We start from the raw sequence: 24,792 nt of genomic DNA, 5'->3' as shown, positions 1-24,792 counted from the left end.
CCCACAAGGTTGCTATTGTTTAGTTTTACCTACTAAAGACACATTTAAAAAATAACCACATATATCATCTCAGATAAAGAATAGTCCTTCATATTGAATCAGCTTAGCTTAATGAAAAATTTCTTCCTTGTTTTTACCAAGGCCAGTGAAAACCTGTGTTCAACGACAGACCAACATTAGTCCTCAGGTGTTTACAAAGTGCTTAACTGGAACTTCTCTCTCTTCTTTTCACTCAGGGTTTACCAGTAAATATCCTGTTTCCCATGAGCCAGCAGTTCTCTTGGGTAATAGAATCAGGAGTGCAGGCACTTTCCATCCTGGTTAATGGATGCTTTAACAAGGATAATCAGTTCAACAGCAGAAAAGCAAATGTTTTATGTGCCAGGTGCCATGGGAGACATGAAATTTTTAAAAAATGGATAAGTTAAAAGTATGATCTTCAAAAGGCTCATACTCTACTGGGGCAGTTTTACAAATAAACACATGCTATTATGTGCTCAGGGAAGTGATAAGATGTTGGGGTTTGTAGGAGTTATGGCATACAGGCAAAAGGCACTCAATCAGTCAGTTATTTTTGTGTGTTTTAGTGTATACACATCCAGTTAAGTACATTTGTGGCCTTTGTTATCTATTAGCTTATTAATAGTTAACTAGTGCTCATAAAAGGGCAACTGTCTAAAAGTAGTTCCATAAAGAAGGCATAGGTTGGGGGTCAAGGAAATAAAGATGAATTAGCAAAGCCAAATTTCTCTTTCAGCTGTTGAGAAATCTTTACCAGACACTCTTGCTAAATTAACCAATCTGACAAGAACTTGTCCAGAAAAATTGAATTTTGAAGACATGTTAAAATATGGATTTTTATCTACCATCAGTAATGATGGACCTTAACCTAAGTACTTTGTACACTGAGATATTAAAGGATACATATAACACTGTCATAAAAATATTTTTAAAATAAACATCTAGAATACTGAGAAAAACTTTTAGTTTTTCATCAATGTTAAATTCATGCAAAACTGAAGTCAGTGCATATGTTTACACACACATACATGTGTGTATACATATGTGTGTATACATATGTTGCTAGTAGAAATGCCCTACAACCTGATTTGAGGGAAGGTTTTACTTTAAAAAAAATTTGGATGTATTTTTTTCTAATTTGCCTCATATCACTTCACCCATGTGCTTGTCTAATTTGCCTATATGCAGGGAGCACAGTAGGTCCTATGTATATAATGTATATTTAAGTTTTTTCCCTCTCCTTCCTCCCTTTTTGCCTTTCAATGAAGGAGTTGGTGACTGTTTAAAACCTGTGTTTCATACTAAAATTTGAGCTTTTGGGGATAAAGATGTACATCTTAGATGTGCATTAAATCTTTGCTAAAGGGAGCTGAAGTTAAAACAAATTATTTTTCTCCTTTGGAAATATAAAGTTTTGAATGTGACCTGATCAATAGGGCCACACCAGGGACTGCCCATCAGTCTCTTGACTTATCCTTATGATCAAGGCTGAGGCTAGTCTTCCCTTATAAATTTAGAGTGTTTCTCAATCTCTATCCCGATTGCATTCCAAAGTACTTCTGATGTCATTGTCCTATTGAGACTCTTCAGAGGTGAATCCTTCAACTTCCCCACCAGTGAAGATCTTGTATTAGATGTACTAAGGGATGGTGACAGAGCCCTCTCAGTTAGAACGGACCCAGCAGAACCAGGTCAGTTTCAGGCCAATTACATGTTAGGATTCTCCCTAGTCAAACCCTGCTGCACTCATTCTAACCTTGCTTTGAAGTGACTCCTCACTCCCAAGATGGCCTCTTCGGAAATGTGGACTGTGAAAAATATCCCAACTACAGTGTGAGACCTAGTAACCCAGCCTAGTTGACTATAGATGTCACCTTTTGTGACAATCCTCAAAATTGTAGACGGCCCACTAGAAACAAAGCAGTCAAATAACTGTCTTGGGTGGCATTTTGAGAGCTTTTTTTCCTTCAAGAAAGCAAGAAGACCATGGTGGAGGTCCTCTTGACATATGCAGAAGACAGAGAAAGAAAAGACAGGAAGGGAGAGAACTAGTAAGTTTCACTCTCTCAATGTAACAAAAGTGTAGGCAAAAGTCATCCCAGAGGCTTGTCACTATCCTCTATTTATTATTTATGTTCTCCCCATGTGACTTTCCATAACCTGTTTGCTTATTTGGGGACAACAAGGCAGGGGACTACCACATAGTTTACTAGAGAGTAGCCTAGAGGAGAGACCGAATAGGCATGTGGATAGAAGAAGAAAGGTGGCGATATGGGAAATTGCATAAAAGTAAAAAAGAGAAAATGAGCAGCTAACTTCATTTTAGACTGGACTGGAGACCCAGGATCTCTATCTCCATTTCTGGACCTTTCCTTAAATTCAGCCTTCATCAACACAGGGAAAAGGCTAAGTACCAGGCACATTTTGAGCTCTGGCCCTCACTAAGCTAGCCTACATTGTTTAAACCAGGAAGTTCCTAACTATTTAGCTAAGGCAGAACATGATAGTCTTACTGAAACAGTTTCACTTGGAATGATTTGAAAGCTGTTGCATTTACTGAAAGCATGCTATGATTGCTGCTGACCTATATTCCTTCAAGCAGATACAGAGACTTTCCATGGCATGTTCCCCTTAATCATTGACCTTTTTAAAATAGAAAGCTAAGCATTTACTTTCACTGCATCCTGTAAATATGGAGCCATAGAAAGAGCACTAGGTAGGCAGCTGGAAAACCTGGGTTCTTCTTTTTGTTCTGTGACCTTAAAAAAGTCAGATAACAAACTCCCCCTAACCTTAGCATTTTCTACTCGAAAATCAAGAGCTTCCACTAGATGATTTTTTTTGGTCCCATCAAGACTGTAATTTATGATATAGTCAAAAAAACCAAAGTCTTCATAAAGAATTCACTTACAATCATACTGAAGAACTGTGAAGTTTGATTGACTCCTCAAACTTAAAAGAAAAACAACTCCTAATTAGAGTTCACAAGTTTATGTATCACTGGACTAAATCAAAGTTTCAGAGGCACTCACCCACTGATTCAAGAAATATTCCTACCCTAAACTTTGGACCAGTTCCCAAATGCTAGTATAGACTCTGTACCATTGAGAAAATTCAGAAATAAGATACCTAATATATCTCCTCTTTTAAAAAGGCTTTTACCATTACAGTTTCAGTGTTCTAGTAAAAACCATCTCAATTTTCTGAGCTCTACTACAGTCAACAGATTGAAACAACTATCTGTGACTAGGAGCCATCATTTTTTTTGCAGGGCTAGTACAGCCTGACCCCTGGGGACAGCAACTAGATTTGCATTTCTTTTTATCCCATAGGTGCCAATTATAGCAGAAATATAACAATGAACTTTCTGTTCTCCAAACTAAGCAGGGCGAAACTGTTCAGCAAAAAGGCTGCTTTAGAGAGGACAATGTGACCAAGACCTGATTCTTGAGGGTTGGTTTCCAGGACAGGCCACAGGGACAAGTAAGATCACTTATACACACCCTCTGTCGAACTTGGTACATATTGTGCATCAGAATGTCCCTCATGGCCTCCACATCTTCCAGGGAAAGCTTTTTGACTCCTTGTATCCGTTGGGTTCTGCAAACATCATTGGAGGAAGGCAAGTGTTAATTTTCCATCTTGGGAAGAGAGTGCCTGAAAAGTATCAGAGTACTTGTGGGAGTTCTAAGTTTTAGGCCCCTGTTTTTACATAATCTTTCCTGTCGTTTTGGTAAGCTCCAGTGAAATAGCAATACAAGAGTCCTGACTTACATTTTAAAAATATAGTTTCTTTAAGTTTAGCTTTTGTATGGAAAATATTATAACTCATTTTTAAAAAGGGGCTTAAGATGGTAACAAATCAGTTTCTTTCCCGTCCATATTTCCTATAAACAAACATGTTTGTAAAACATAATAAAAGTCAATTATTAGAAAATAAAATTTTCAAAGCTACCATAAGATGCAAACCAAATGTTTTACTATTAGATTCAACAGAAATAAGGTTACCCAGTTAAAACTGATTCTTTTTTATTTTTTAAGGCTGATTCTTGGACTTCAGGCCAAGATGGAGGCATAGGTAGACACACTGTGCCTTCTTGCACAACCAAGATAGAGACCAACAACAATTTAGAAACAGAATAAGAACCAGAACTGACAGAAAATTGATCTGAATGGAAGTTGGACAACCAAGAAATTAAAATAGACACGTTCTTCCAGACCGGTAGGAGGGGTGGAGTCGGGCAGCTGGGCGCGGGTTGTGGCACAGAGCGCATCCGGGGCACACAAGACCACAGCGGGTGGACCCTGAGCATGCAAGCCACAGTTGGCAGACCATGGCTTAGGGGTGGCAACAGGCAGACCCAGCAAGGCAGAAATTGTGAAGCAAGGCATTGTGGGCAACCGAGAATCCCAGCACTGGGAAATGGAGCCTCAGGGCACTGATTGAAAACACCTGTGGGGGCTGAGGCGCACAGAGAGACTCCCAGCCTCACAGAAGAGGTCCTTGGAAAGACCCACAGGGTGCACAAGCCCACCCACATGGGAATTGGCACCAGGAAGGTACAGTTTGCTTGGGGGAAGTGTCAGAAGGGACTGAGGTCCGACAGAGAGTGGAGCAAGCACCATGGTTCCCTCTTGGACCCTGCCGCCACAAACAACATCAAAACCCAGTGACTGGGGTGCTCCACCCTGGTGAAGGCTCTGCCCCTCATACATAACAGGCATGACCTGAACAAAGGAAAAAAAAAAGAAAAGATAGCTCAAACAGAATTAAAAGCCTCACAACCAGTTTTTTTAAGCGACTAAGAGATAGCCAACCTATCAGATGCACAGTTCAAAGCACTGGTGATCAGGATGCTCACAGAATTGGTTGATTTTTCTCTCAAATTAGATGAAAAAATGAAGGCTACAATAAATGAAATGAAAAAAAAATGCACAGGGAACCAATAGTGATGGAATGAAAGCTGGGTCTCACATCAATGGAGTGCACCAGAAGGAAGAAAAAAACATACAACCAGGAAAGAATGAAGAAATAAGAATTCAAAAAAATGAGGAGAGGCTTAGCAACCTCCAGGACATTTAAACGATCCAACATCTGAATTATAGGGGTACCAGAAGGAGAGGAGGAAGAGTAACCAGTGGAAAACTTATTTAAACAAATAATAAAGGAGAACCTGCCCAATCCAGCAAAGGAAATAGACTTCTAGGAAGTCCAGGAAGCTCAGAGAGTCCCAAAGAAATTAGACCCAAGAAGGAACACACCAAGGCACATCATAATTACATTAACCAAGGTAAAAATGAAGGAGAGAATCCTAGAAGCAGCAAGAGACAAGGAGACAGTGACCTACAAAGGAGTTCCCATAAGACTGTCAGCTGATTTCTCAAAAGAGAACTTACAGGTAATGTAACAGGGTGCAGCCAAGAGGGGGCCCCCAAATAGGGATTTGGAATGGGGTGCACAACCCAGGGTGTCCAGGAAATATTAGGATGTCCTCACCGCTCCCCCACCCCCAGGTGTGGGTTGGGGGAAGGGACAAATGGAGCAGGGCCATTGAGAGCTGTTTTACATATCAACAGCTTTGCAGCTAACCTTTGGGGTCACTTAACATATCTATAACCTTTAACTGGTTACATAGATATGTTAAATAGCTGTGGCCATGCTCTGAGCCAGGGGAATGGAAGTAACTTCCCCACCCAGATGTAACTGGCAGGCAAGTCCCCCAAGTTACAGCACCTGTGTGGGAGCTTGGAGAAGATTGGCTCCATGACATGGGGCCACACCTGCCCAGATTCATGATGGCAGCCCAGTAAAGCTGGAAGGCTTTGAGAGTCCTGGCAGGTGTAACTGACTGTGGGAGGAGTCAGAAATGGGGCTGCAGAGGAAGATTGGAGCGGATATTTAAACCCAGATGTGGTGGCCATTGGAGGGAGGAGTATGCAGCTTTGGCAGAGTGGAGACTCCTGCAGCCATTGTGCAGGGAGAAGCATGCAGCTTTGGCAGAGTAGAGACTCCCAAGGCCCTTGTGCAGAGAGGACCGCATGGCTGGGGCAGTGAAGAAAGAACCTTGAGGCTTTGCCAGAGTGGGGACCCCCGTAGCTTTAGAAGGGGGAACCACCACCCGGCTTTAGCAGACATCCTGGCGACACAGCTGTTGGTGCTGGGAACTGAGGGGGCCTACCAGCCAAGCATGGATTACTGGGAAGAACTGGGGGCTGCCTGAGCCACAGACTTCCATTTCTTTTCCTGAGATATGGTACCCCAGAATGCGAAAAGGGGGAAGGAAGGACTGTGTGTGTTTGTGAGTGTTTTAAGGGACTTTGGGATTTTGATGAAGACATTAGGTCACTACTTTAAGTTTGTATAGCATTAAATAAACATTTCCTTTCCTTTTCATGAATCTCTGGTGTTGACAGATGTCTTTCCTCTGGCGGTAGACATATTGAACCTGGGGGTTCCTTTCAGTAATAGCATATTGTCCTAGGCCCCCCTCTTTGTTCAGTAACAGCAAGAAGGGGCTGGAAAGAAGTATTCCAAGTCATGAAAGACAAGGACCTACAATCAAAATTGCTCTATCCAGCCAAGCTTTCATTTAGCATGGAAGCGCAGATACAGTGCGTTTCAGATAATGTCAAGTTAAAGGAGTTCATCATCACCAAGCCCTTATTTTATGAAATGTTAAAGGGACTTATCTAAGAAAAAGAAGATAAAAAACATGTATAGTAAAATGACAGCCAACTCATGATTATTAACAATCTTACCTAAAACAAAACAAAAAGAAACTAAGCAAACAACTAACAGGAACAGAACCACAGAAATGGAGATCACATGGAGGGTTAGCAACAGAGGAGTGGGAGGAGGAGAGAGGAGGAAAAGGTATGGATAATAAGTAGCATAGATGGTAGGTAGAAAATAGACAGTGGGGGGGCAAGAATAGTATGGGAAATGTAGAAGCTAAAGAACTTATGACACATGGACATAAACTAAAGGGGGGAATGTGGGTGGGAGAGGGTGTGCAGGGTGGAGGGGAATGAAGGGGAGGAAATGGGACAGCTGTAATAGCATAATTAATAAAATATAAAAGACTTTAAATATAATAAATTTAAAAAGGCTGATTCTTAATTCGCTTTGTAATTATGGTAGACAAGTGACAAACAGCTCATGGACAATGCTTTATCCATACACCACATTTTGAGTGGCATTAAGCTAAGTGTATTAAAATTTTATGAGTACCTTTATGAGTACATCTACCTTGGGATTCTTCCTTTAGGGGTTTTATCTTCTAGAAAGTTAAAGAACATTCTAAGAAACTAGTATCATATTTTACAAGGAGAATCAGAACAGTTTTATCATGAAAAACCCAGCCCAGTTCTGAGGCACTAAGAACTCTATGAGATTCTAGAAACAGTTGACTGCTCACTGCCTCCGCATGGATCAGCTCCCCACATTGTCCTTCACCATGAACCCCCCACATACCCCCAAAAACCAAGTCATGCCCAGATTATCTATCAATGTACAATTTTCTTCTGAGGAGTTCAAAGTCATGACATTGCTATGTGCAGAATTTGCATTGACAATATATATTTGATTTCAATCATTTCAATTTAGTGGAGGTAATTTCTATTACTATTTTGTGAGTAATATATATTCACTGTAGAACATAAGAACTAAAAAAGAGAACTAAAGAAAAACCATTTTTCATACTATGATCTCCCTTAACATCTTGATATAAACCCTTACATAGTTTTGATTTTTTTTCTTCTCTAGCTGTAACTCTTCTGAATGCATAAGGGCACTGTTGTGCTCATATCTGCTTACAAAGAGCTTAGGATAATTGATCAAAGAGATAAGTAGTTATTAGTTTCCATACAGGTCACTTTTAAAATATTTCCCCCAAGCATTGGTAGCAATGCAATCATATCTGGCAAGGACATTGTGTAAGTAATGTACAACTGGTAAAGGATTTTTAAGGACCCGAGTGCCTGATATCACAGTGTGTCAGATTTATTTAGCAATTCTACATGTGCAGTGACTAATATTCTTTCTATATAATCTTTGAAACCAGAGTTTCCATATCTTAGAGCTATGAATGTCAACACTATTGACATTGCTCTCCTCCTTGGTGAACTGAACATTATTATGAGGGCTTTTCAACTTAACTGTTCAAATGTTCTTCAAATAAAATGTATTCTTCTGATTTAGATACACCCACACATTCCAACAATTTTAACACATTCCACTTATAATGGTGGAAGCAATCTATTGCTAAGTAGAAACAATGGCTAACGAAAAAGTGTCATTTTCTGTATGCCTATCAAAAGTAGGAAAACCCATTTGAAAAGACAATGTTAAAGTTAAACTTCAGATAGCAGGAGATCGAACTTGGCACACTCTTTGGTTTACAATTGACCACTTTGGGAAGGACCAAACTTAATTAAAAGTCCATTCAGGCTGCTGGCTGGATGTGAAATACAGGTATCTCAAGGGCATCATCTTTCATTGATCCACACTGAGAAGCTGCAGCTATAAAATCATAAATTGAATCATTAACTTGGCAAGGTGACACCTGTAGTTTTCTACCTGCTACTTGATTAGCAGAACAATCCTGGAAATAATTATATCATGAGCACAGGAAAGATACAGTCCTTAGAAAAATGGAATATTAATAATTTGTTAGTCAAAAAAGTAAAATTATAAACTGAAAGATCTTTGCCACTTGAGCCTTCATTCATTATCCATAAAAGAAATGTCTGTCACCATAAATAAAAGTCCTATGGTAATTTCATGACTCTTAAAATCAAACAGAAAAATCTGAATCTAAATGTATTTGAATAAAAGTTTCACATTTCTTTTAACTTTTTTAAAAAAAGAGATGCTATGATAGTGTAAAAAGAGGCTTCAATTCCAAACAATATAGATATAAAATCTGGTAGATGTTATATTCATGCCATAATATTAATTTACAAAACATCAAATACTATACCCTCATTCATTTAGAAGAATCCAACCACTTTGAATAGCTTTATTCATGAAATCCATAGGAAATACATAAGATGACTGAAGGACATGCCCACTGAGTAGACAATGGTGCCCAACTACTCTTCTGTGACTGTGGTTGCCTAGTGTCTTTTTTTCCCTAATAAATTTATTGGAATTACTTTTTAGGAAGGTCACAAAGATGACTAAAATTTAGAATGAGTGAAGAGTGGCAGAGAAGAAGGCCCGACTTCCCATAACACCATATTCCATTATGGAATGAAAATTACATCAGTCTTCATTCCAGAGTCTTTGGTATAAAAATGCATAAGGTAAACTTACACCAGTCAATCTGTGATCAAATAAAAATTTCTTAAAGTACAATAAATGTACGCTTTTTATAAATGACAGTTTGAAATTATTTGGGAGTTTTTAAATATAATATTTTAAAGCTGTATGTTGTCGTTTGCTATACCTATGAATTTATAAATATTTCAATATCTTTTTAATATTAACCAAAAATTTTTAAAGCTTCCACAGTTTTAATCAATCTAAGCTTCTATCCTCTGATTTTTTAAAAGCTTACTACTCACTGGTAAAATAAGATGCCTCATTTAAAATAATAATTCAAATACATACTTATTCCATAGAGTTGTTTTGAGGTTCAAATGAAACAATGCATGTAAAAGTAACAAAATTCCATGGAATCAGCAACATCTGCACTGTGCTATAGACAACGTTTGGTGGGAGGTTCTCCTAAAGGTCACAGAGTTTGCAAATCTAAATCTCTTGTAGAACAATTGCTAAACTTCTAAAGAAAAAAAAATGTGCATTTTTCTTTTTTCATTTCATACAGAATAATAAAAAGTGAGCTGAATACACACTTCTTTTTCCTATTATTGTATGAAGGTTTATTTATTAAGAAATTAGCTGCTTTGATCTTAGGAGAGGAATTCCTTTTTGCTTGATGTTCTACATATTTTTGATGAGATCAAATAAATACAATTTAACTACTGAACTTGAATTAATGTGTTTAAAAATTCTCCTCTCCACCTCTGTTTGGGCTATAGGTAGGAAAATATTTGTCTCTTACCTATAAGGTTCTCTTACTAATGTTGAATCAATGCCTTTAAACTGTCTGAAAATATAATTGACTAAACAGAATCCTCTAACACCCTCCAAATAAAGCTGGCTTAAAAATTACCTGAGATCAGAAACAGGGACAACTGTTTATGACCAATGTAATGTAATTCAGAGATTCAAATTATGTTTTAGCACAGAATAGACTGATTCTTACGAGAGATAAGTGATCACACATTCCTAGACCAAGTGCTAACATAACTAGTAAGCAAACCAATTGAGGAAGTTTCTAATAGTCTAACTTGCCTGAACTTGTCCAGCCCTCCTGCCCTGCATTGAGTTAACTCCCATTCATCCTTCAGTGAGCAAGTCAAATGTCTGGGGAACAGGTGAGTTTCACCTCTTATACTCTCACAGCTCCCTGGACTTTAGAATTATATGTTTATAACCTTTTTAAATTAATATAACCTTTTGTATTAATGTCATGACCCAGTTCAGTGAAGACAAGGACTATGTCTGCTTTCACATAGTAGGTGCCCAAAGAACAAGATTGGGCCTACAGTGAGTCTAGTGCAGTACTTGCCTCTGGTAAGAGGACATCAAAAAAATTGTATATGGTTCTCACCCCTCCATGAACCCAGCCCCTACACCAAAGTTAAGTAATCAAGTTAAGTAGGATTTGAATGCAATATTTTAGGAAAATAAAGGTCAATACAAAAAAATCCACGATGAATAAAATATTAACATTTTAAGTAAGTACAAGCTCAATATTACTGATTTTTCCTTCTGCTTCAGGCTCTAATATGGCTTACCATGGCACTGCCAATAAAAATCTATAAACAAGTTTCCTTATAGGCATTTCATGGGTGGCACCAAAATAAACAAATCAACTTCAAAACAGTTTCACTAAAAAATAAGGCAGACTGCTTTTTACTTACAATGGGATGCACTCAGGGACGCCACTAACTTAGATATTTCCTAGGCTGTGGAAGAGAGACAATGGTGTTTCTGATTTATTAGTAAGTAAGGGATAAGAAGAAACACACACTCAAGCATCAGTGACAATTTTATTGCTATATATTCTTAGCTCCTCTCTCAACTAGGTTTTGAAACATGAGCACATTATTAAAGCTCATGATCAAGTGTTCTTACCACCTGAACAGAACAGGATGGAAGGGCTGGAGTTCCTTATCCTAAATATATGCTCTGATTTATTTTCTCAATTCATAAATCATTTCTTGGGAGAAAACTGGGCATCCATGGGAGGGGGCAGGTATAAATTAATTCATGTAATATTGAAAGGACTCTTGTTAAATGTCAGAGAGTTAAAGCAGCTTAGAAAATATCTACCCACATGTTAAGATAATTGGTTTCCAATGCTCCAACAGAAGTGCCATACTTCAAAGGGAATCATCTCGTAATGATGGACTTGTACACAGGTCTTATTCCTACCTACACCGGCCACTACACCAACTCCCTTGAGGCCTTCTGCTCCACAGGAGTCAGTCTCCTCTCTGATTCTATTACAAGCTAGTCTCACACAGGCTCAAGGCAAATCTCACACTGATCTTTTGGCCTTAGACACAATGACAAACACACTTTTCTTTTTAAACAGCCCACCAACCACCATACTTCTATCTACCACCACTCATCTCCAAATCCAAGTTAGCACCTCAGAATGCTGACTCAGTTTCTCTTGTGCAAGAGAGGAAGAGAAATGACTCATGGGAAGAATGCAATGGTAGGATTAACAGAATCAAACAAACAAGGGTTAAAGGGTGGAGATTTCTAATCAGAAAGAGAAAGATAAATTCTTATAAAACATGCTGTAATTTGATAAATTCACTTGTCTCTCTCTCCCAAAGAAAGTAATTTGCAGAAATAGGTGAAACAGGTTGCGCATGGCTAAGCTACTAAATGCCAAGACTTAGATCATCTTTTTAAAAAGGAAGTATTTTATTTATTTATTTTTAGAGAGAGGGGAAGGGAGGGAGAAAGAGAGGGAGAGAAACATCAATGTGTTGATGCCTCCCATGAGCCCCCCACAGGGGAACTGGCCTGCAACACAGGCATGTGCCCTGACTGGGAATCAAACCTGTGACCCTTTGGTTCACAGGTCAGTACTCAACCCACTGAGCCACACCAGCCAGGGCAAGATCATATATTTTTTCAATATTTTTAGCTCATATTTGTGTTTCTTCACCCCCAGTATTATCTTTAAGTAAGAATTAATGAGTCAGTGCCCTTGGGAATCCTGATGTTGAACGTCTAAATCAGTGGTTGCCAGAAAGGAGGGATGTTGGAGCACTGGGTGAAAAAAGTGAAGGGATTAAGAAGTACAAATTATAGTTATAGAATAGTCACAGGGATGTAAAGTACAGCATAGGGAATATAGTCAATAATGTTGTAATATCTATGCATGGATCCAGGCGGGTACTTGAAACATTGGGGGATCACTATGTAAATTATGATTGCCTATCCACTATGCTGTATACCTGAAACTACTACAGAATAGTAACAAAAGTAAACTATAATTGAAAAACATTTTAATGAAAAATAATCTCGATCAAAGAGCAAATATGACTTACTGATGGGGAATGGAAAAGGCTGCAGAACTTAGGATACCAGTCTCTACCATCTCAAGAGCTTGTTTTATTTCCAGCTTCTTGTACAAAGAAACAATGCTTGATTTTGGCAGGTTCTTTCGGATTAGGATTTTTCGTAAATATCTATGATCAAACTTCTTAAACCTAAAAATGAAAACCAACATTTGGGAAAGGTTTAATCTCTGTATGTGATATGTAACTATGTCCTTTTCTTAAAACAAATTACTACTTAACTTTAGTCTGAGAAACTCAGGACAGTGTCTGGAATTCATAGCTGTTGAAAATTTTTTTAAATCATGGAATTAATATTTTTTAAAGAAAGAAAGAATGGCTTATTAGCCTGAATATGGTGAAAATCAATTACACAAAAGGAAGGGACAAGCTGCAATTAGGACAAAAAAAGTGTCATAAGTAGGGAGCAGGAAAGGCCCAGCCTAGCTCATTTCCAATTGTAAGAGAAGAAATGAGAGGGTTGAGACTTTTGAACAGGTATTTCATTCTAATAACTCCTAACAGTGGCAGATATACTTACAGTGATACTGGCTATCCAAACAAAACCAGGAAGTTTAAATGACCCTGTGGTTACAGAGTCCCCCCTCTATGCTGCAGATCATCTTCTGTTTTGCCAGTTAAGGGGTGGTTGCAAGAACCAATATACCTTGACAGTCTGAATGATGGAGAATCTGAATAGGCTAGATGCAGATAGTTGCCAATTATTGTAGTGAACCTCTCACTGACCCATTAGACTGAGCTGCATGGATGTGTTGATGCCTTCATCAAAAGTTGGCCATTTGTTTGGGTAGAAATTTTCAACACTTCCAATCATTTTACATTCAAGAAGTAATTGTCTGCCTACTTTGTTGCCATTCCCCTTTCCCTACTTGCCATGTGGCTTCCCCTGATACACCACTGGGTTATTTTCTCCATGCCCACCACATCCTGATTGATACAGGCTTCCCCTTTAGCTTTCCTAATGACTTCTGAGTCTCCTCCACTGTTTCTCTTCCTTACCTGCCCAAAGGAAATGGAGGCTTCTCAGAATCCTGTCCTCAGTCAGTGACTTCACCCACTCCCAAGGCTTTGGTTATCAGACACTCCCTAACAATCACAACCTTAATCTCAGCCCAATCTTCATAATAGATTACGAAACATAATCTATTGTTTAAATATTTGTCTACTGTGTATAAATATAACCATGATATTATCTCCCTAGACTCTTGCCTGGGAATCTAAGAGTCATTCTTATTTTCCACTGGCTTCTTTTTTAATTTTTATTTTTAAAGATTTATTGAAGTATAATTTAAGTATATGATTCAGTAATTTTAAAATATATATTTTATTGATTATGCTATTACAGTTGTCCCATTTTTTTCTCCTTTTTATTTCCCTCTGCTCTGTACCCTCCCTCCCACCAGCATTTCCCCACCTTAGTTCATGTCCATGGGCCATGTATATGTTTTTTGGCTTCTCCATTTCCCATACTATTCTTAACCTCCCCCTGTCTATTTTATATCTACCATTTATGCTTCTTATTTCCTGTACCTTTTCCCCCATTCTCCTTCCTCCCTCTCCCTTCAGATAACCCTCCATTGTGATCTCCATTTCTGTGGATTTGTTCCTGTTCTAATTGTTTGCTTAGTTCATTTTTGGTTTTGTATTTTTTTTAGGTTCAATTCCTGGTAGTTGTGAGTTTGTTGTCACTTTAGTGTTCATATGTTTTTATCTTAATCTCTTCTTGGATAAGTCCCTTTAACATTTCATATAAGGGATTGGGTGATGATAAACTCTTTAACTTAACCTTGGCTGGGAAGCACTATATCGGTGCTTCTATTCCAAATGAAAGCTGTCCTGGATAGAGTAATCTTGAATGTTGGTTTTTGCCTTTCCTGAATTCAAATACTTCTTTCCAGCCCCTTCTTGCCTGCAAGATTTCTCATGAGAAATCAGCTGATAGTCTTGTGGGAACTCTGTTGTAGGTAACTGTCTCATTTTCTCTTGCTGCTTTTAAGATACTCTTCTTATCTTTAATCTTGGCTAATGTAATTACGATGTTCCCTGGTGTGTGTTCCCTTGTGTCCAAATTTTTTTTGGGACTCTCTAAGTGCCCTGGACTTCCTGGAAATGTATTTCTTTTGCCAGATTAGGGAAGTTTTCCTTCATTATTTGTTCAAATAAATTTTCAGTTTCTTGCTCTTCCTCTTCTCCATCTTGCACCCTTATGATTTGGATGTTGGAACATTTAAAGTTGTCCCAAAGGTTCCTAAGCCTCTCCTCATTTTTTTGAATTCTTGTTTCTTCATTCTTTTCTGGTTAAATATTTCTTTCTTCCTTCTGGTCCAATACATTGATTTGAGTCCTACTTTCCTTTCCATCGCTGTTGGTTTCCTATGCATTTTCCTTTATTTCACTTTGCATATCCTTCACTTCTTCTTCTATTTTGCAACCATACTTAATCATTTCTGTAAGCATCCTGTTTTACCAGTGTTTTGAACTCTGCATCTGATAAGTTGGCTACCTCTTTATCACTTAGTTGTAATTTTTCCTGGAGCTTTGATCTGTTCTTTCATTTGGGTGACATTTTTTTTTGTCTCAGTGCACCTGTTATGTAGTAAGGGGTAGAGCCTTAAGTGTTCGCCAGGGCAGGGCAACCCATGTGGCTGCATTGTGGCACTATATGTGGAGGAGGGGTCCAAGAGGGGACAATGCCACTTGCTCTGCTCTCAGTTGGCTTTCAGTCACTTCCTCTGCTATCCACAAGAAAATTGGGCACTTCTGGTGCTTATTCCCAAGTGAGTGGTTTTGTGAACTAGTCTAAGACCCTATGGGTCTCTCCAATGACCTCTCCTGTGAAGCTGGGAGTTTCTCTCATTGCCACAATCCCTACAGATTTTTTCAGTCAGAGGTTTTGAGGCTTTATTTGCCCATGCTGGAACCCTGGATTAAGATCTGTCTCACTTCACAGTAGTTGCTCCTGGTTTATCCACATGCAAATGTAGGAACACCTGCTCCACCAGGTGCCACCTCTCCCAGTCCTTTAGCCACTGCCTTGCCACAGGTCCTCTCCACCCCCGATGCCCATCTCCACCCCTCCTACTGGTATGGGTGACTGTTTCTTCTTTAACTCCATGGTTGTTGGACTTTCATACAGTTTGATTTTCTGGCAGTTCTGGTTATTTTTTGTTTTTAAATTTCTTGTCCTTTTTCAGCTGTGTGAAGAGGTAAAGTGTATCCACCTACACCTCCATCTTGCCCAGAAGTTTTCCACATGCTTCTTGTATGGAATGGCTCCCAGACCCTTGATCTTCCCAGTCCCCTTCTTCTAGATTTTTTTCTAGTTTTACAATCAGCTTCCAATGCAACCTTTTGAGGTCCTCCATGCCATAAATATCCTTCCTAAATAGTGAAACCTTCAGTTTCCTTACTTGTCTCTCACTTGGTAGTGGCTCCATTGCCCACACACATCTTCAATTCCAGCCTTCAGGTGATCCAGCAGCTAGCAAACCAAACACAAGAAAATGATTTCTGGTGAAACATTAATGATAAAAGACACACAATGAAATCTGATACAATTTGGAAAACAAAGGATTCTGTTATTCCCTGGAGCATATTCTCTTTTCTATCATTCTGTTCATATAACTAAAAAGTTATATTCATTTTCATAGTAATTTAACTTCATTTCATGATTCAATGACTGTAGAAAAAAGTTCCTTAATAAGGCACATAACTTGCAATGAATACAGGGTACCTGACATTTCCTTTGAATATTATATTTCTAGAAATATCTAGGAAATATCTCATTATTGAAATCATGTGGATATAAAGTCTATTAATTAACTTACTATTAATTTAATTATAAAAAAGAGAAAATTCCAGTATCCAATTTATACAGCTTCTAAAAATATAGTCTACAGATGTTCTATTATAACAAAAACAACAAAATTTAGCTATATGCCTAGTTTTTTTTTTTACATTTTTTCATGATCCAGGCCAAATATAGTACATTTGACTTATCCAAATTGTTTATAGGAGCTTAGGAAAAGGCACAAAATTTATGAATTAGTACTCATACTATTTAAATTTATAATCACTAAAGTTTATAATAGCTTCTAAATTTTTTGCAGAATATATTAAAATACTAAATTTCTAAAGTAACTAACTGGTATGCATTTTACCAATAATTATAACTTTTTAAAAAATAGGAAAGAAGTAAATAACCAATTTTTATTATTTTAGATATATAACTTCTTATTTCTGAAAATAATGAGCAGAGGTTATAGAAGCTAAATTTTTAGCTAGGTTAAACATTACTTATTTTAAAGCACTTACTCCCTGTCCTTGTATATGGAATATTTACAAATGACTTTGAATGATTCTGGTTTGGTAGCATAAAAAGCATCCCAAGAGCATCTAGTTCAGGTGATCAAAGGAACTGCACCACTGAATCCGACAGGCCTCCTACCATAGAAGTTCACATCAAAAAGTCAGGAAGTCAAAACAGATCAATATAAGAAGCAAAAACAAAACAAAAAGAGTTTCACAAATACTGGGAAAACAAAGAAACTACTCTCAATTGAAAGGAGAGGAGGAATCCTCAGAGAGAGCACTAAATAAAATAGAGACAAGTCAACTAACAGATACTGGGTTCAAAAAAGAAATGGTTGTAAAAAAGCTCAATGAGCTCCCTGAGAATTACCAAAAACAAGAGGGAAACTATGAGGAACTTACTGCAAACTATATCAGTATAAAAAAGGACATAGAAACAATCAACATGGGCAAAGAGGAAATGAAGAATACAATTTCTAAATTGAATAACACAGTATATGGAATTCAAAGAAGGCTAGATGAAACAGAGAATTGAATCAGTGAGCTGGAGGACAAGGTAGAAAAAAATTCGCAAGAAAAGGGAAAAATAATCAAGAAGAATGAAGAGGGGTTCAGGGAAATACATGACAACATGAAATGGAATAATATCCATATAATAGGGATACCAGAAGGAGAAGAAGAGGAGCAAGGAAGAGAAAACCTGTTTGAAAAAGTAATGATGGAAAACTTCCCTAACTTGATGAGAGAAAAAGCCACGCAAGCCCAGGGAGCATACAGAGTCCCAATCAAGAGTGACTCAAAAAGACCCACTCCAAGATACATCATAATTAAAATGGCAAAATTCAAAGACAAAGAGAGAATCTTAAAGGCAGCAAGAAAGAAACAGGAAGTAACATACAAGGAGCCCCAATAAGGCTAGCAGCTGACCTCTCAACAGAAACATTACAAGCCAGAAGGGAATGGCAAGAAATATTCCAAGTAATGAAAAGCAAAGGCCTGCAAACAAGACTACTCTATTCAGTAAGGCTCTCAATTAAAATGGAAGGTGAAATAAAGAACTTCCCAAACAAAAGAAGGCTTAAAGAATACAATTCCACCAAACCAGCATTGCAAGATATGCTAAAAAGACTGCTTCAAGAAGAGGAAGAAAAACAGTGAGAGAGAGAGAGAGATCGGAACACAGGTACAAAGCGAGTAAAATGGAAGTAAATAAGTACCAATCAATAATACCCTTAAATATAAATGGATTAAATACTCCAATGAAAAGACATAGGGTAGCTGAATGGATAAGAAAACATGACCCACACATATGCTACCTACAAGAGACGATCTCAAAACAAAAGACCTCCACAGGCTAAAAGTGAAGGGTTGGAAAAAAATATTCCAAGCAAACATTCAGGGGGGAAAAAAGCTGGGGTAGCAATACTTTTAAAATATATTTTATTGATTATGCTATTACAGTTGTCCCATTTCCCCCCTTTATTCCCTTCCACCCTGCACACCCCCTCTCACCCGCATTCCCCCCCTTTACTTCATGTCCAAGGATTGTACATATAAGTTCTTTGACTTCTACATTTCCTGTACTATTCTTCAACTCCCTCTATTTTCTATCTCCCATTTATGCTACTTATTCTCTGTACCTTTTCTCCCTGTCTCCCCATCCCACTCCCCCACTGACAACCCACCATAAGATCTCCATTTCTGTGATTCTGTTCCTGTTCTAGTTGCTTGTTTAGTTTGTTTTGTTTTTTTAGGTTCAGTTGTTAAAAGCTGTGAGTTTATTGTCATTTTAGTGTTCGTATTTTTTATCTTCTTTTTCTTAGATAAGTCCTTTAACATTTCATATAATAAGGGATTGGTGATGATGAACTCCTTTAACTTGACCTTATCTGGGAAGCACTTTATCTGCCATTCTATTCTAAATGATAGCTTTGCTGGATAGAGCAATCTTGGATGTAGGTCCTTGCCTTTCATGACTTGGAATACTTTTCAGTCCTTCTCGCCTGCAAGGATTCTTTTGAGAAATCAGTTTACAATCTTATGGGCAGTCCTCTGTAGGAAACTGTCTCATTTTCTCTTGCTGCTTTTAAGATACTCTCATCTTTAATCTTGGCTAATGTAATTATGATGTGCCCTAGTATGTTCCTCCATGGGTTCAACTTCTTTGGGACTTTCTGAGCTTCCTGGACTTCCTGGAAGTCTATTTCTTTTGCCAGATTAGGGAAGTTTTCCTTCATTATTTGTTCAAATAGGTTTCCATTTCTTTCTTTTCTTCCTCTCCTTCTGCCACCTCTATGATTTTGATGTTGGAATGTTTAAAGTTGTCCCAGAGGTTCCTAAGCCTCTTCTCATTTTTTTGGATTCTTGTTTCTTCATTATTTTCTGGTTGAATATTTCTTTCTTCTTTCTGGTCCAATCCATTGATTTGAGTCCCAGTTTCCTTCCTGTCACTGTTGGTTACTTGTACATTTTCCTTTATTTCCCTTAGCATAGACTTCATTTTTATCTCTAATTTGTAACCATGTTCAAACAATTCCATGAGCATCTTGATTACCAATGTTTTGAACTGTGCATCTGATAGGTTGGCAATCTCTTCGTTGCTCAGTTGTATTTTTTCTGGAGCTTTGATCTGTTCTTTCATTTGGGCCATTTTTTTTTTGTCTCAGCATGCCTGTTATTAAGTAAGGGGTAGAACCTTAAGTTTTCACTAGGGTGGGGCAACACAGGTCACAGTTGTGACTTTATATGTGGGGGAGGGGTCTGAGAGGGAACAGTGCTGCTTGCTTAGCTCTCTGCTGATTTTCAGTCATTTCCCCCACTACCCACAATCAGTTTAGTCCCTTCTGATATCTGTGTGGGTGGGTTTCTGTATGTTCTAGAACCCTGTGGGTCTCTCCAACGAACTCTCCTGTGAGGCTGGGAGTTTCTTCTGCTGCCACAACACCCACAGATTTTTCAGTCAAGGTTTTGAGATTTTATTTCTCTGTACTGGAACCCTAGGCTGTTTGGTTTATTTCACTCCCCAGCTGTTCCCCCCAGTTTATTTGCATGTGAATGTGGGACTGCCCAGTCCCCAAGCTTCCACCTTACTGTGACTCCTCTCCAGCCAACTGCCCATCTCCATACTTCCTACTGGTCTGGATGAGTGTTTCTTCTTTAACTCCTTGGTTGTCAGACTTCCATACATTTCAATTTTCTGTAAGTTCTGGTTGCTTTTAAATTTGTTGTCCTTCTTTTTGTTGTGTGAGGAGGTACAGTGTGTCTACTTATGCCTCTACCTTGCCCTGAAGCCTCGTAGAAATACTTACATGGAAGAAAATAGGACATTTCATAATACTCAAGGGAAGAATCCATCAAGAAGAATAAATATTGTAAACATATATGCAGCCAAAAATATTAGGAAAATCTTGGAGCACTTCAAGAAAGGTATTTACAGCAACATACTTATAGTTGGGAACTTTAACACACCACTGTTATCAATGGATACATCTTCCAAAAAATATCAGAAATGATATTGTGGAACTGAATGACACATTAAATCAAATAGACTTAATGGATATATACAGAAAGAACCTTTAACCCCCAAAAAGCAAAATATACATTCTTTTCAAATGCACATGGGACATTTTCAAAGATAGACCACATGAGAGAACACAAAACAAGCTTCAACAAATTCAAGAAAATTGAAATCATATCAAGCATTTTCTCCAACCACAAAAGCTTGAAACTAAAAATGAACCTCATGGGAAAAATTCAAAAAATACTCAAATTAATGGAGATTGAATAACATGCTGTTAAACAATGAATGGGTTAAAAATGAGATCAGGGAAGAAATAAAATGTTTCTGGAAATAAATTAAAAAGAACACACAACAATCCAAAACTTATGGGACACAATGAAGGCAGTCTGGAGAGGGAAGTTCATAGCAATACAGGCCCACCTAAAAAAGATAGAAACATTTCCAATAAACAACCTAACTCTACATTTACAAGAACTGGAAGAACAACAGCAAACAAAACCCAGAGTGAGTAAAAGGAAAGAAATAATCAAGATCAGTGTGGAATTAAATGACATAGAAGATAAAAGAACAATTCAAAGGATCAATAAATCCAGGAACTGGTTTTTTGTAAAGATAAACAAAAATGATGGATCTTCAAATAGACTCATCAGGAGAAAAAGAGGACTCAAATAAATAAAATCAGAAATGAAAGATGAGAAATTAGAACTGATACCACAGAAATAAAAAGGATTGTAACAAGTTATTATGAACAAGTTCAATAAGAGTTCAATAGCAGATCAATAATTGTTGGTGAAATTGAAGAAGTAATGAAAAAACTCCCATCATACAAAATCCCTGGACTGAACAATTTCACAGAATAATTTACAGAATATTTAAGGTGGAGTTAACCCCCATCTGTCTCAGACTATTCCAAAAACTCCAAGAAGAGGGAAAAGCACCAAACTCTTTTAATGAGTCCAGCATCATCCTAATCCCCAAACCAGAAAAAGACACAAAAAAAGAGAAAAGCTACAGTTCAGTATCACTGGTGAATGTAGATGCAAAATCCTCAACAAAATATTGGCAATCTGCATCCAGCAATACATCAAAAAGATCATACACCCAGATTATGTGCAAGTTATCCCAGGGATGCAAATGGTAAAATACTCACAAATCAATAAATGTAATACATCACACAAACAAAAAAAAGGCAAAAATCACATGATCATATCAATAGATGCAGAAAAAAGCATTTCATAAGGTACAGCACCCATTTGTGACAAAAACACTCAGCAAAGTGAGAGTTGAGGGAGCATACCTCAACATAATAGTGGCCATATATGAGATACCTACAGCCAACATCATACTCAACGGGCAAAAACTAAGTTTTCCCCTTAAGATCAGGAACAAGACAAGGATGTCTACTCTCCCCACTTCTATTCAACATGATATTGGAAGTCTTAGCCACAGCAATCAGAGAAGAAGAAATAACAGGCATCCAAGTTGGAAAGGAGGAAGTAAAACTGTCATTATTTGCAGATGACATGATAGTGTACATAGAAATCTCTACAGACTCCACCCCAAAACTACTTGACCTAATATGTGAATTTGGCAAAACAGCCAGATACCGTCAATATTCAGAAATCAAAGGCATTTTTGTACACCAACAATGAAATATCTGAAAAAGAAATCAAGGGAAAAAATCCCATTTGCTATAACAACACAAAACATACCTAGGAATAAACTTAACCAAGGAAGTAAAAGATCTGTACTCAGAAAACTACACAATACTGAAGAAGAAATTAGGAAAGACGCAAATAAATGGAAGCATATACCATGTTCATGGATGAGAAGAATCAACATCATCAAAATGTCCACACTATCCAGAGCAATTTATAGATTCAATGCAATCCCTATCAAAATACCAATGATATAGTCCACAGATAGAGAATAAACATTTTGAAAATTTATATCAAACCATAAGTGAACCTGAATAGCCACTGCAATTTTGAGAAAGAACAAAATAGGAGGGATCACCATACCTGACTTCAAATTATATAACAAGGCCATGGTAATCAAAACAGTCTGGTACTGGCATCAGAATAGACACATAGATCAATGGAACAAAATACAGAACCCAGAAGTAAATTCAAGTCTCTATGGTCAATTAATATTTGACAAAGGGAGAAAAAGCATAACATGGAGTAAAAGTAGCCCCTTCAACAAATGGTGTTAGAAGATCTGGACAGCTACATGCAAAAAATGAAACTCAACCACCAACTTACAACATACACAAAAATAAACCTAAGATGGATTAAAGACTTAAACATAATTCATGATACCATAAAAGCCCTAGAGGAGAACATAGGCAGGGAAATCTCAGATATTCCATGCAGCAATATTTTCACCAATATGTCCCCTAGAGCAAAGGATATAAAGGAATGAATAAACAAATGGGACGTCATCAAAATACAAAGCTTCTGCATGGATAAAGAAAACATCAGCAAAATGAACAGGGAGCCAACCATATAGGAAAATATATTTGCCAATGATATCTTGGACAAGGATTCGATTTCCAGAATGTATGAAGATCTCACATAACTCCACTCAAGGAAGACAAACAATCCAATTGAAAAATGGGGAAAGGACCTGAACAGACACTTCTCCAAGAAGGACATACAGAGGGCCCACAGACATATGAAACTATTCTTAACATCACTAGCCATCAGAGAGACGCAAATTAAAACCACAATGTGATACCACTTCACAGTGGTCAGAATGGCCATCATAAATGAATAAACAAACAATAAATGCTGGGGAGGGTATGGAGAAAAGGGAACCCTAGTAAATTGTTGGTGGGAAAGCAGTGTGGTGCAGCCACTGTGGAAAACAGTATGGAATTTCCTCAAAGTACTACAAATGGAAGTGTCTTTTGACCCAGCAATTCCACTGCTAGGATTCTATCCTAAGAATCCTGAAACACTAATTCAAAAGAACCTACATACCGCAATGTTCATAGCAGCACAATTTACGATATTCAAGTACTGGAAGCAACCTAGATGCCCATCAGTAAATTAGTGGATCAAAAAGCTGTGGTACACTTACACAATGGAATACTATGCAGCAGGAAAAAGAAGGAGCTCCTGTCTTTTGTGACAGCAAGGATGGAACTGGAGAGCATTATGCTAAGTGAAGTAAGTCAGGTGGTGAAAGACAAATACCAACCACATGGTCTGATCTATAAGTGGAACCTAATCAAGAAAACATCCAAGTAAGCAAAAAAATAATCAGAAACATTGAAATAAAGAAAAAACTGACAACAACTATAGGGAAAGGAAGGAGATAAAGGGGAAAGAAGGGAAAGGGTCATCAAGGAACATGTATAAAGGACCCATGGACAAAGCCAAAGAGGGGAAGATTGAGGGTTGGTTTGGCAGGATAAAGTGGTGGTGGGAAAATGGAGACAACTCTGTTCAAACAACAATAAAAATAATTAAAAAAAAAAGATGAACAGAGATTCATCTCTGAAAAGGTGAGATATAGATTAAAAAAAGAAAAATTTTGGTTTGGGTGTCCTGGAATTTACTTACTTTATTTTCTCAGGTAATTTTGGCCATGAAATTCAGTGCTCATTTTGAATGATTTTAGCAGTTTCTCCAGCTTTAGAACCCTGAATTCCCAGGGATGAAGAAACCTAAAAATTATGAGTCAAACATCCTCCCAAATCTTCAATCTTCTATACCTATGCCAAGTGTCCCCAATCATTGCTTGCCCACATCCATTTCAGCTTTGGCTATGCTATAGAAAAAACAAGTCAGAATGTTCTTCATTAACTGAGCTGAAGTCTGTCTCCCTATATCTTCCATATATTAGTTCTCATTCTATTCCCTGGAGCCATACAGAATGACTTCCCTCAATATTGTATTGAATGTATTGAACTTAAACAAAACAAACAGGTAGAAACCATGCTCAATTTCATTCTCATCTTTGTCAGGCTTGCATATTTTCACTGAAAACTACTGCTAGATCTTGTCTGTAGACGTAGCAGAAGTCTTTACCCCTTTCTAATTAAAAGTTCAGAAAGAGCAGAGGATCCCATGTTATATTTGAACTCTGATTTTAGAATCTAGTAGAAAAATTCTCAATGTACAGTCATAGTTTCTTGAGGTGTCAAATTATCTAAGCTAGTCTTCAGTTATTATTCATAGTAATCTAGCTATTGCAGTAAAGGTATTTTTTAGATATGATTAAAGTTCAGAATCAGTTACTTTAAGTAAAGGAGACTATTT

At 37.6% G+C, this 24,792-nt stretch overlaps 1 protein-coding gene across 2 annotated transcripts in view; it reads right to left on the bottom strand.

Moving 5' to 3' along the window:
* Window positions 1–24,792, bottom strand: part of SLC9A4 (solute carrier family 9 member A4) — a 69,228-nt gene that overhangs the window by 10,053 nt on the left and 34,383 nt on the right. For both annotated transcript variants that reach the window (XM_045826949.1, XM_045826950.1), the window contains exons 7-9: window positions 16,104–16,174; window positions 12,664–12,825; window positions 3,525–3,621 (exon numbers count right to left, since the gene is read on the bottom strand). In XM_045826949.1, the coding sequence (XP_045682905.1) occupies window positions 3,525–3,621; window positions 12,664–12,825; window positions 16,104–16,174 (330 nt within the window). The remainder of the gene's footprint in view (window positions 1–3,524; window positions 3,622–12,663; window positions 12,826–16,103; window positions 16,175–24,792) is intronic.

Source organism: Phyllostomus hastatus, unplaced genomic scaffold (genome assembly GCF_019186645.2).
Source record: "Phyllostomus hastatus isolate PE091 unplaced genomic scaffold, TTU_PhHast_1.1 phas_scaffold_78, whole genome shotgun sequence".
Lineage (NCBI taxonomy): Eukaryota > Metazoa > Chordata > Mammalia > Chiroptera > Phyllostomidae > Phyllostomus > Phyllostomus hastatus.
This window is presented reverse-complemented; position numbering and strand designations above follow the sequence as displayed.